We start from the raw sequence: 14,338 nt of genomic DNA, 5'->3' as shown, positions 1-14,338 counted from the left end.
ATTCAAATAGCAATTACTCAAATTATTCAGTACACACAGATACAGAATTATTACATAACAGGATGATGTATAGCAGGCACTACAAACTCTGTTGGCTGCAAGTCAAAATCAACCAAAATGTTGTATACTAAGATGACATTTTGGATCAGTGGCATTTTCATTTTAGAAATGTTTCTCGATGAATAATACGATAATTTTTACGCCAAAAATAATTACAACACATTTAAAACAAATATTAAAATTATAATTCTAATTACTATAAAAAACAAACATATCTCAATGAAACTTATTTTTCTCTTCAACATTGACGGTTCTTCTGATGCTGAACTCAAGATGTCAATTTAGCTAGCTTATAGTTAGTCATCTCAAGCAATTGAATTTTCAGTAGTTAAGCTGCTCCTATTCTTACATAAAATAAATTTCACGTGTGAAAATATTTGCTTGCATCTGCATGCAGACAAAATTTTTTGGAGATTGGGGATGGATCGCCATTGACAAACTTACCAATTTCTCCTTGAAATTATGTTATAATTATTATTTTTTTAAAACAAAAACACATGTTCCCTTCTGTAACTTGGTAATTAAACAAAAATGTTATGGTTATTATTTACTTTTGGTTTATTTTTAATGTATTCTTCAAGTGCTCATATAAACTATTTTTATATATTATACTTTTATTTTTGAAACCTGAGTCACATGAAATTATGAAATGGGTCACAGGCTGCCGAAGGCTGATGCATAGCTAACTCTGACTGCAATGGATATTAATGAGTCTGCCAAAGATTAGTATAAATATTAAGCAAAATTTGCTGCCAGATATTTTACATCCCCCAAATATGTCTATAGATCCTTAAAGTACACTTTGTGTTTGACTATGAAGGAATAGAGATCTGATAGGCTGATGTGCATTGTCAATTGTCATGTGTGGAAAGATTTTGCATAGCTGAAAGATTGTCTTTGGCATATATAACAGCACTGGCAATACAAAGGTTAACAGAATATCAAGACACTGTCAGTCCAGCAAAGTAGCAAGAACGATTACTAAGATTATTATGCAAATGGCATCCCAAATGGTATGAAGGGCAAGTGCCCCTTCATAAGCCAAGCATTTTTTCAGTGTAAGTGTATTTTCCTGAAAGCAAAGCTGATGATGCAACTTTTGCTGAAATAACTCATTGTTTATATAATCATCAAATGAGTCTTGAGAGTATTCTCATTTACTAAAACAAATCACACTTCACATAAGCCATCCAAACTGATACAGTAGCCCAACACTGTACGTCAGAGTTAGGTTAGGTTAGCAATGCACACAAAGGTATTTGCCTAAGGGGAGGGATGCTTTTTGGAAGACTTTGTAAGGTAAACTGGCTCACATTCATGTGACACATACAAAAAACCATGAAAAGCAACTATGCAGCCAGCCCATTTGCGTGGGATCAAACCTAGGTTGAGCTATCGAGCATTTACTGGCTTAACCACTTGACCACTGATGGGACCACACTGCTTGTCAAAATTAACAAATACTAAGAAATAATATTTATCAGAGTGATTAAAAAAATATACAAAAGCATTACTTAACATAAATTGGCATGTTTGCCATTGATTAATTTCAAAAATGATTTAAAGTCAAATTTATTTATATATAAATATATTGATAGATAGATTTTTTTTAAAAATGAGGTCCCGTTTTTGCAAGAGGTCTTTTTTTAACATAATGCATGGTCACTTCTAACATAAATGCAAACTTCACATCCTTACTTCATAGAATTTCCCGGCTATTGATCAAATCTCTTTGGAAGTACACTCCAGTCTTCTAGAAGTGCACTTTTCAGATCATGGATAGTCCAGATGCATTTGGCACGATACAGTGTGGTGACCTAAAGCATCTTCAGATGCTAAATAAGGCTTGCAAATGGCTAATAAACTGACATATCCATTTGAAAGATATTCTCTGTTTTCAAGCATTCTGCCATCAGAGAGGCTTGATTTATAAGAGCATTGTCATCCAGTAGCAAAAATTTGGATTAATAGCAACTCCAAACAGCCTTATGGGATTCTAACATATCTGTGACCAGTTACAGAACCTCTATCAAAGATACATGCAGCTTGGTATGCTCATTTTTTATTGCAACCACACCATGAAACCATTTTAATGAACAAGGGAAGGTAAGTTATGCATTTCTTGCTCCAAGAAAATTAAAACACAGCTGGAATCACAGTTCAAATTTGGACATGTCAGCAAGCAGTACAATGTCTCAATCTTTCAGTGATCATGATGATGATGTCATCTAAAATAGGACCCTTTGGAAAATAAAGAGAATGTGATACAAACCATCAGTTTTCTCACATAGTCTTTGCTGGAATATGAGGATGAAACCCAGGTTGGACAACCCTGTAGTATAAGAGGAAGCATGTTTCCATACATCACAAAGATAAATTGGTTCATATATATACTCACTATGAGAAGGATAGAAACCAACAATCCCTAAGCTGTCAAGAAATGAACGTGGGACAAATCATCATTATCTCAAGACATTAGGCATCTGGCCACAAGTGCACACATACGAAAAGCAAATTTTATCGCGTAAGGAGCAGTGTTATAATAATTCCAGCATTAGAAGTTGCTCTTTCATTTCAGTTGCTAAATTTTGCTTTAGACCATTTTGCTTTAGACAATTATCAACAAGTATTTAATAACTGCAGATAATACTGCATCTCAGTTTAGGAAGGAAATTCTCTCCCTTCACTATTTAGAGGTATTTACAGGACAGAATATTCTGTACAGAGACCTCAGAACTGTTTCAATGAAATAAACATTTATCCACTATTCTTAATAAATTTATTAACACCTAATCTTTCTATTTTTGCCATCCATCAGTTTGTATTACTCTTCTTAATTTTGTAGGTATAACAAGACTACATTCTTATATATTTCAACTTTACAAACAATGTTAGTCTTGAAAATTTATAATCATTTTAAGGTACTATTCCCCATTTACTAACACCTTCAGTCTTTAAAAATTCACAAAATACAGTCCATGCCACTACATTTATGTCTTAACTCGTACATATTGTGGTTTATCATTTCCCTTTTTCTTTCAACAAACAATTAATTAATTATATCAAAATAATAGATATTTCCTATAGTACAGGTATGATATGTGCGCTTCTCTTCAGCTACTAAAACAGTTCTCATTAAAATAAACAAAGATTAATAACAAAAGAGTTATACAAATACACTACTGCTAAAGACAGCCTATTTCTATGAGCAATTTTATACTAATTTTTATTCATGTAACACAACTATTAAAGTGTTGTGATAAGAAGTATATACATTATTACATAACTCAAAAGAATGGACAGATTTCTGCTGAATTCTGAAACTTGTTTTTCTCCCCTTTTTGACATTCAAAATGCCAAATTTAGAAAAATGTCACAAGATTATTTAATGAATTCTAAGCTACTTTATTACGGAAAAAAAAAAAAAAAACTGATGGCTAATATACACAGGAAAAATACTTTCAAAAGCAAAGTCCCTAGATGAAACTGGTCCAAATGCACATTATGCATAAGAAAAATCACAAAAATCCTATGCACATTACCAATAAGAATCAAACTAAAGTTAATCAATTAGTGTTCTCTATTTTCTGTCAACTCAATTATTGAAAGGTTTAGATCAAATAATTATAGTCTTATTCAAGACAAAATAATTCTGAAATGTGAAGCACTCTGCCCTCCACAAAAGCTGCAAATGACTAAAGTATTTTAAAAATGCATTCACCAAAATATCAAACATGATCTGGTCTGAAAATAGCAAGCATTTAATTTATACCAAAATACCTAAATCTTTATATTTTTCTCTCTACGAAACAACAATGCCATTAGTGAAAACATAAGGAAAAAATGTTGCAAATTGTTATTTTTTTTTTAATTATAAAAGGACTACATAATAACTTTTGTCAAGTTTCTTTCTCCATGTTACTGTGAAAGAATACAAATTCAAAATTTTATGAATATACTTACCCCTATACTGCATGACATCCGACTGAAATTCTGATTCATATTCATAATGAGGATCATAGTCTTCCCCCATAACGTCAGAAGCAGGTTTATGAGTATAGTCAATACTCTTAAAATGTGGAGGTCTTTCACCAAAAAACCGATCATCTGGAAATCTTCCCCTACCAGCAGGTCCCGGTCCGGGCCCAGGCCCAAATCCTGGTTCAAATGGTGCTCGTAAAATACCACGTCCGGGAGGCATTCTGGGTGGCATTGGACCATCTCCTGGGAATCCAAACCTAAAATTTTACGTTAAAATTTTAATTGTTTTTTAAAATTATAGTTTTTATATTCATTATTTAGATAAGAATTGTGCAAAAATCTATATCTGGCATTCTCGATATTTTTTGCCCTATACACCCTTTTTACCATTGCTGGAAGATCCCCCCACCCTCCTTTCTTATATTCATAAACTAAAACTAAATACTTAACAGACTGCATTCCCATCTGAAACTATGAAATTCCTCATGAAGGAATCCCCGTAGTTAAGAGCTGATCTGTACAATAACTGGAATAAGTTCCATGATTACAATCATAAGGGAAGTACACAATGAAAAATTCCTAATTTTACATGTACAAGAATTTAAATAACTATAGCATTTTACAGAGCTATAATTTTTTGGGGAAGAGGTATTTCAAAACTTAATAATTAAACATAATTATTTCAGTTAACATCATTCAAGTTACCTACAAAAGGTAGTATTTTTAAGAAGCTTCTTAAAATATTAGCATTTCCTTTTTACAGTAATCTTGGCAAAATAAAGAAAATGGTGTTTGCAAGAGGACAATTTTCACAAGCACTTTCTAATATTCAAATAAGCCATTTGTTCAATAATTACACAATTTATTTAATACAGTTTGAAATGGTTGCTATTTTTTAAGAAATCCTCACAAGGAGACAAAAGTAGCTGCCGTCATACAGCTTCTTTGTTAAACTTGGCCACAAAAAACATTCGAGCGAGCCATTAGACTGCAGCAATTCCTAAGCAAGGTGTAGGATAATCGTTTTCATATATCATAATTTTAAATTTTATAATTATATATTTTATAAGAATATTTTAGGGCTATGGAACAAATTATCTGAGTATCCATTATTTCTTAAAATAACTCTGATATAAGATTGTTTCAGATGGCAAGCACATTTCTGGAATAAATTATGCCTAGAAACCTATGCATCATTGAATATCTTTCCTTTATAATATGCTTAAAAAAACTACACTCAGGAAAGGTGAAATTTTCCTTGAGAGGACTGAATCAATCTCAAGGTCATTTAATTTTTAGACTTCTAATGTTTATTTAGCCAAAGCTACTTTCTTCAGCTTCAAATCACTTTCTGCATCCTATGAAAAGCAATCAATTAGGCAATATTCACTACTAAAAGTGAGAATACATTAAAATGGCTCTAGTAATGCCAGCAAATTGTCTGAGAGAGAATGTGATAGTCAAGGATGACATGTTCAAATACTCCTAGTATATTACAGATGACAGAAGGCTATACATAAAATATTACACATGATAAGCTTTGTTTGCCGTCTTCAGTACAAGGCCGAACAGGAGAGGTTACCTACTGCTGAAACTGCTGTTGTTGTTTATCCTCCAAAACTCCTAAAAAAAAAAGGTCAGCCAAGATCTGAAGGTCTGTTTACCATAACCAATAGGTTCCCAATGTGGGCATTTGAGGCTTTCAGAGGGGGGGGAAGACCAGAGAAAATTAAGGGGCATTGATATGGCGTGGGAAGATTAACCAAATATAGTCTAAAAAATGCTGCTAATAAGCAGTAAATAAACATCTACAACTCAAAACTATTAAACGTAGCACGAACAAAATTTCTTTGAACAAAAGCGAAAGAGAAAAAGAGAACTGCTCCAGTGAAAAGCTAAACAGCTAACTGATAAAATTAGCCCTGAACTTCAGAAATCACCCCAACAATTTTAGCTGATAATTAAACCTCCCCTCCTCACCACCACCACCACCCCCAAAACAGAAAAGAAGAAAGAGGAAAACTATGTAATGACCTGACCTGAATTAATGAATTGTAAATGACCTGACCAATGAGCTGCAGAGAAACAAAGCTACTGGTTTTGATCTTGTCCTAGTCTCTCAGTAAGCCCACTCTGGGCACCCCTGATGTTTGCTGTTCGATTTGAGGCAAGATTTCAAGGTAAAAATTTAAAACTAAAATAGAATAAGGAGATTAGCATATGGCCCAGAAAATAACATAGAAATTTCTTTTCAAACAATTCCTTTTATATCCTAAAAAAAAATGTGGAAGATTTCTTTGAAAAATGAGGGTCTTAAAAATTAAAAAATTAAACATGGTTAAACTATATGGACTGGTTTGTCTTCGGTTGCCATCTACTATAAATAAAGAAGGTTCAGAGAAACATATAAATAAAGAACTGTAAATTCTTTTTAATTCAATTTTTTCTGTGCATACAGAAAGAAATTTTTAGATGTGCCGAAACCAAGCACAGCATGCTGCAAAGGGTTAAGAAAGCAAAGAACAAGAAAGGGGTTGGAAAAAACATTCCAAGATATGCACAGCCGAAGCCTGATATTAGGACATTTGGTACAGCTGTCAAAGACTTTCCTGACCCCATAGAAAGAAAGGCACTTGATGTAGCCAATTGCTGGTAGCAAAAATGCAGTTAGGGTGCTGAAAAATCCAGTAAACATTTGATTTTTATTTCCGTTAGATGGTGCTTCTGTTAAAAAAAAATATTAGTTTACCTTACAATGCTCAAAGGGTAAAGAACCACTAATGCCTTCTGGGCCTCTTTTAAAATAAATAATTAACATTGCAAAATTGCAATAGTGTCTTCTCCCGCCATTACTATAACCATCTCTTGTATTTTTTTCACAAAGAGCCCCTCTCACATATAAGGGTTAGATCCAATCCCTGCCTTTACCAGTGATGGGTGGGAGGTGCCAACCACTATACCTTATTTTGTGACTTTTTCAAGGAAAACAATCAGTTCCAAAAAAGTAAGGCTGGAGGAGGAGGGAGCGAAATGAGTACAACTCTCCTTTGTCATTTTGTCTGCTGTTTCACTGCTGTAAATGTCTATGTGAGATAAGATCCACTGTAGACGGGCATCATGGTGCAGCAAAACCAGCTTTAATTTACATAGGGTGGAAACACTGGCTTTATTGCCTACTGATAGGGAACTTCTGCTATCAGATAAGACCAAATGTCACCAAATTGCTGCTTTATGCATATAAATCTTTTTTTATGATAATAACAAGCTGCTCAGATAACATTGTCTATAAGAACTTAAAATATAAAACTGTGCTACTTAACCTATTTTGCCTCATGTGCCCTTTTCACCATTACTAGATCACTCCACCCTCCTTTCCCAAACTCGAAAAATACATACATATACTTAGATTATTGTTTCAATATGCAGACATTTTCAGGTATACAGGCAACAACTTATCTTATCCGTGTGAACCAAACGTATCCCACATATAAGATTAGTGAAATTTTATTTAAATTTCAGTGATTCTTTCTTTTATGCCTTATTTCGCCACTTACTTACTCAGTCTAGACTTTTATGCAACTTGTGTCAAGTGGTATATCCACAATAAGGGAAGGCAATAACTCACCTTAACCCTTTTGACCCGACTTTTGGATGATTAAAATTTAACTATGAAAAGCAGTTTAATTTAATGTTGACATACTAATAAAGTGTAATATATGAATTTAAAGTTTTTAACTTTTCCCACTGCCTGGAAATCTTCTGGGACAATATGTCTCAATCGTCTAAGATACTACCCCTTCTCAAAAAACAAATCTAAAATTTGTGGTAATATATAATGTGAATATTACAAAACATAAATTTTGCCACATGCACCAGTTCATGTACAACAATTTTCATATATTTTTCATAAACATAATATATCGGCATGTCGTAATTTGATCACTGATGGGACATATTAACTCACTGTTCAATACGAGTGAGACAATATATCCCACAAAATGAATTTATTCAAAATTTCTTAAATCTGACATTAAAAAAATTAAATTACTACTTAATATGAACAATTTCATACTAAGCATGCCTTAAATATAATTGTATTTATTGTAAAATTTTAAAAAATAGACAAATCGAAATTTAAGTAATCAGCGTGCTCAAAAACATAAATGTACAATTTGCAATTTATAAAGTGTTGCCAAGTTTCTTTAGTCATATATTTGTTCCCTAATTCCTTAAAAATACTGTAAACATAAAAGCCCATTTAAAAGTGGGCTTTACCCAATAGACCATGAAATTTAATCTCTGGGATGCATGTGCCCAATAGGACCAAAAGGGTTAACATGTAGAAATAACTACCAAGGTTGAGCAGTTAGTTACAAATAATTAAATTACGTAGTTACTCTTAGTCATAATAGATTTTCCCCCCTTATTTAAAAAAAAAAATATCCATTTAAAAGCACTAAGAACCTTTCACGCCAGCACTTGAGATTCTAAAGATATACTCTTTTTAAATACTTTGTGATATTGCAGTTGAACTGGTACCTACAACCATCAAATTTTGAATAGCATAGTCATCCACCTCAATATGGACACCTGGAAGCCTGAAGTTTGAATTTGTTTTATTGTGTATTTCCTATTTTGTAAACCTTTTAATGAATTTTTGATTAACAAACTCAACAAATTCACAACGAGCAATGGCAACACTACATGGGAAATTTCTTTTTTAATCTTCAGCGCATAAGACTGTCCATCAAAAATTCTAAGCATAGGCTGCTTTTAAATATTTTCAGCTCAAAGAAACATTAGTGCAAATGCTCTTGAATGTGTAAATGGAAAAAACACCCCTTTTGGCATAATATAAAATCTGAAAGCTTTTAGATTTTTTATTATTTATTTATTATTAGTCGTAATGCTAAGTCTTTCAAAAACAGATGTCTGCTTCTATATCTGGTTGACGATTAGCAGTTGAAAGTAATATAATTACAGCATTTAAAGCAGCAATATTCAGTGCAGAAAAGAAAATTTCCATTGGCCAATATGTTACCATTGGCCACTATTTCCACTCCCTCATATTATAAAAACCTTTAATTTCTGCATTTTTCTTTCTCCAGTAGTATCATCTATAGCAGAGCTTTTTTAACTTTCTTCACTCACGACCCCTTTTTATCACTGAGATTTTTTCGCAATCCCAGATTTTAACACTAGAATTACGGAAGAGGTCATTATTATACATAGCGAACTTTTATCTCTGACAGCTCTTCTTTTTTTCCGCAGATATCTTAATCTTTTCTCGACTTTTCCTAAATCATTGTGATTTATGAAATAGTAAAGATTTCAAGAAAATCGTATTTTTATTTTAGTCCTAACAAATCATTATACCTAGAAATACGGCAGGTGTCATTTTGACCCCTTTGAGAGAAAAGAAATGTGAATACATTCCATTGTATTATCTGAACACTTTTACTTCTGTAAACTATTTTTATTTGCACCTGCTCAACAAAATGCAAACAAAGAAAAAGAATATGGTGGGTCTGGGTAGTTTCACATCTGCCAATCCATGATTTGAAATGTGTGCAAAACTTTTCATTGTGGAGAGAAAAGAGAGTATTACGAGCTGAAAACGTTTGTAGATTTTTCGAGCTGAAGGTTTTTAGATTTTTCGTATATATTTTGTTTATTATTCATAACAAGTTTTAGTGGAAAATTTTATTCTATTGACATGAATTTATTATAGTGACGTACTAATGGAGCGTAGAAAAGGACTAACGCATGAAGAAATGAAACTGATGCAAGAACTATCTGATGCCGATTCCGGTTCTGAAATCGAAAATAATTCTACAGATAAAGATGAAGATGAAACATCTTCAGATTCTGAATTTATTATAGAGAGTAATCAGGCAATATCATCCTCTAGCTCAAGTGAAAGTACAAATGGATTTGTTTCTACGATTTCAAATTCTGCCGTACCTAAGAATGTGAAAGCGGGAACTAGTAGACGCTCAAAACGGAATATGAAATTCAACGTAATTCAGACTAACACTTGTAAAGAAATTGCTAGTGATGGAACTGTATGGAAAGTAGAAAATATTTCGGAGACCCCTGTAAAATATCTTGCGAGAAAAAGCAGGACAGACATCCTATGTTAAACGTCACATTTGCTCTGGTAAAGCTCTTAGTGCATGGAAGTTAATAATAAATGAAAAAATTTTACATGTCATAAAGGAGTGTACTGATGCTGAAAGCAAGCATAAACTTTATAATAACTCTTTCACTATTTTATTAGCTGAACTGGAAGCATTTATAGTGTTGTTGTATATAAGGGAGGCATTAGCCACCAAGGGCTTACCAATTCTTAGTTTGTGGTCCAAGACTTGAGGACTAAAGTTTTTTCATGAAATTATGAGTAGAGATAGGTTTCTGGAAATTATGAAATTTCTTCGTTTTGATAATAAACTAACAAGGTCTTCACGTCTGCAGTGTGATACATTTGCACTAATATCCCGAGGTATGGAATACTTTTATAGAAAACTGTAAGCTTTGCTACAAACCAAATTAAAACATTACAGTTGATGAAGAGTTATTCCCTACAAAAACAAGATGCCGTTTTTTGCAGTATATGCCTAACAAGCCCGATAAATTCGGAATAAAATTTTGGCTATAGCAGTAGACGTTAGGACAAAATACTTATTAAACGGATTTCCATATTTAGAAAAAGATGATATGAGACCCAGTGATCAAAGTTTAGGAGAGAACGTAGTAAATCATTTAGTTGATCCTTCCAAAAATACTGGCCGAAATATAACAATCTTATCAGTAAAACTCACGAAATCCCTAAAATCAAAAGGATTGAGTCAGGTTGGAACAGTAAATATCTAGTTTCAAAATGTAAGAAATTAACTTTTTTCTTCAGTTGTGATGAAACACGACTATATAACACTTACATTATATCAAGGTAAAATGAACAAAAACGTAATTTTGCTATGTACACTTCATTCATCAGTTAAATTTGAATCTAATGAAAAGATGATTCCTGATGTAATACAGTTTTACAATTCTACAAAATTCGGAATAAATGTTTTGGATCAAATGGCAAGAAAGTACTCCGTGAAAGCATCATCATGACGTTGGCCAGTACAGATCATCAGTTTAAATCTGGTAAGATGGCATGCAGAAATTATAAAATTAAAAATATGAAACCGTAATTTATGAAATAAAGAACAATTATGATCTAAAGGGTATCAAAATTTACAAAAAAAAAACTTAATATTTATTTGTTTACTTTATTAAACATTTCTTTCAATGTAAGTTGTTTAAGTTGCTTCATTTTATGTGATAATACTTGCTCTTTAATTCTATAAACAGACATCATTTCTTGTTCAGCTACAAAGTCCCGCTGTTCAAATCCCGTTAATTGCTGTGCCGAGAATACCGACTAACTTGTCAATTGAAATTTTTTCGTTTTCACTAACCTCTCTGTCACATTCTTCATGTCTTTATCCATTTTTTGCAGCAATTCCACTTTTTGTTTGTTGGACATCGCAACATACTTTCGTTTTGTAGATCCGTTGGAAGTTCCAGCATCGGAAATTCTATTTGACATAATCGAAAGTTCAAGTTTACTTTTATAAAATTGCTCTTACAGTCTGCAAAAAATAATAAGCGGGATCCAATTTGAAGATTAAGGAACAACGCAATCATTAACATTAACTGAAATAGATAAATTAGATCACTTTAGCTTACACCGTCCGTTATACATTAAACGCGCAGGCGAAAACGTATTCTGCACTTGCGCACACGCATATGCACAGTAGTCAAGGTCTTACGCGCACGCATTAAACGCCTGTGCCAATGCGGCGCATGCACAGAAAGTTTTTAGCTTTGAGGTCCGGATTATGGGTGTCCGAATTAACGACTTTTGACTGTATAAGGAAGTTACGAACAAATTTGTTCTCTCTTCAAGTGGCTTTGTGGATGGACAAGATTCAATAGAATCAAAAAAAAAAAAAAAAAAAAAAGGAAGAAATGTCAATTAAGGAAATGCAAAGGTAACAAAACTTCTAATATTTGCGACAACTGTAACAAATATGTATGCAAATATTGTACACAAAAAATCAGAAAGATAAGCGTGTGTGCTAATTGCTGCGCTGACTAATATATTATCTGTAAAAATATTTCCACATATTTCTATTTCTATGTACTCTTTATAGCAAAGAGTCTGTTTTAAAATACTTTAATATTTGGATTAAAAACCACTTTTTTTGGAAAAGTTTGCGTAAATATTTATACATTTTATTTTCTGTGTTTCTGAAATGCAAGCTATCGAAAATGGGGAGGGGGGGAATTACATTTTCCGATGGAAATATTTAAATGCTTGTTCATTATTTGACTAAATACCTGCAAAGTCTCTATATTCTTTAAAATAAACTGTAGTTGTCATAATTTGCGTTATTTTAACTTCTTTTTCACAAATATATTATATCATATAGAGAAATATGCAGATATCTTATCAAGGGGTCAAAATGACACCCGCTATAATTCTAGGTATACGAAGATCACCGTAATTCTAGTGCTAAATATAAAATAAAGATATAAAAACAAATAACCTCTGGTAAATAATTTACTTCTTTGGTAAACAGTATACATATATACAGTCAAAAGTCGTTAATTCGGACACCCATAATCCGGAATGATCTATAATCCGGACCTCAAAGCTACAAACTTTCTGCGCATGCGTCGCGTTTGTAGCATGCGCACAGGCATTTACGAGTGCACATGAGACCTTTACGGCTGCGAATATGTTTTTGCGCATGCGCGTTTAATGTGTAACGAATGGTATAATCTAAGCAAAAATTATTTAATTCAGTTAATGTTGCAGATTGCGTTGTTCCTTAATCTTTGAATTGGATCCGGCTTATTATTTTTTGCGGACTGTTAGAGCAATTTCATAAAAGTAAGCTTGAACTTTCGATTATGTCAAATAGAATTTCCGATATATATTTACTAATATGTAATTTGTATCTACAAAGCGAAAGTATGTTTTGAAATCCGAAATCTGTTTATCAATTTCACGCTGCGGATTGGAAGTTGGTCTGTCAGCACTATCCTTATCTTCTGGACAGATGTTTTTATTTTATTTGGCTTATAATTCCTTACTAAGTGTAGTATTTCAACTCAATGTACTCCGTGTTTGATATGATTTAAATCAAGTTTCTCGTCATTATAATTCGCTTCCGATAGCGAAGAAAGTGACCCACAGGTTATTGAAAACGAAAACATTTCGATTGACAAATTAGTTGGTATTCTCAACACAGCAATTATAGGACTTGAACAGCGGAAATTTGTAACCAAACAAGAAATTATGTCTGTTTAATAGAATTAAAGAGAAAATATTATCACATGAAACAAGGCAACTTACATTGAAAGAAATGTTTAATAAAGTAAACAAATAAATATTAAGCTTTTTCTTTTTGTAAATTTTGATACCCTTTAGATCATAATTGTTCTTTATTTCATAAATTACGGTTTCATATTTTTAATTTTGTAATTTCTGCATGCCATCTTACCAGATTTAAACTGATGATCTATAATCCGGAAAAATCGATAATCCAGAATCGCCGAAGTCCCGACGAGTCTGGATTAACGACTTTTGACTGTATTAGGATTTATTACAGGTTAATAAAATTTAAAGAAAATTCTAATGACACAGATATGCTTGTCTTCTCCTGCATAATAAATTAAATGTTGGTGCGATATTTGACACTGCTGGACATAAAGCATCTTCAACATGTTTCAACATTGAATATTTGATTTTAATTACAGCTAAAGCTGAAAAAGCATATGGTGCCATGCTGAACCATATGGTGCCATGCTGAACAAGAGATGAACATTTATTGGCATTTCAGAAATAATGAGAAATCTAGATCTAACTACAATCCAGAATTTATCAAGGATTTTAGTGAAAACTCAAGTTTTAGGTTTGAATCGTTAGATAGCTTTACAAATTCCTTTTACGCTTTATATAACAGGTAATTAATCTCATTAATATCAATTCATGTATCTTTATAATTCTAGTCACATTAATGTTAATTAATATAATTTCTTTAAAAGTCTTATGAATGCAGTTTCTTTAAATTCAACTCTCAGGTTGAATTTTCGTGGCCTCAAAATTTCAATTTATGCCACATTTTGGAGTCGCTACCCTATTTTAAGAAACATTTCATCATTTTTTAATGTTGAAAGCCCAAGAACAGTTTTTCCTTTGTTAGGAACACGTTTTATCTTTTTTAAAAACATACACTGC

The 14,338-nt window shown here is 32.4% G+C and overlaps 1 protein-coding gene across 6 annotated transcripts in view; it reads right to left on the bottom strand.

Annotated features, from left to right (window-relative positions):
* Window positions 1-14,338, bottom strand: part of ZAP3 (protein) — a 207,186-nt gene that overhangs the window by 123,489 nt on the left and 69,359 nt on the right. For all 6 annotated transcript variants that reach the window (XM_035355227.2, XM_035355223.2, XM_035355224.2 and 3 more), the window contains one exon: window positions 4,024-4,298. In XM_035355227.2, coding sequence (XP_035211118.2) covers window positions 4,024-4,298 — 275 coding nt within the window. The remainder of the gene's footprint in view (window positions 1-4,023; window positions 4,299-14,338) is intronic.

The sequence above is a fragment of the Stegodyphus dumicola genome, chromosome 12 (assembly GCF_044657685.1).
Source record: "Stegodyphus dumicola isolate Sdum_Otavi_A_Nest chromosome 12, ASM4465768v1".
NCBI classification, from domain to species: Eukaryota; Metazoa; Arthropoda; class Arachnida; order Araneae; family Eresidae; genus Stegodyphus; species Stegodyphus dumicola.
The sequence above is the reverse complement of the archived record's forward strand: the minus strand, read 5'-3'. Positions and strand labels throughout refer to the sequence as shown.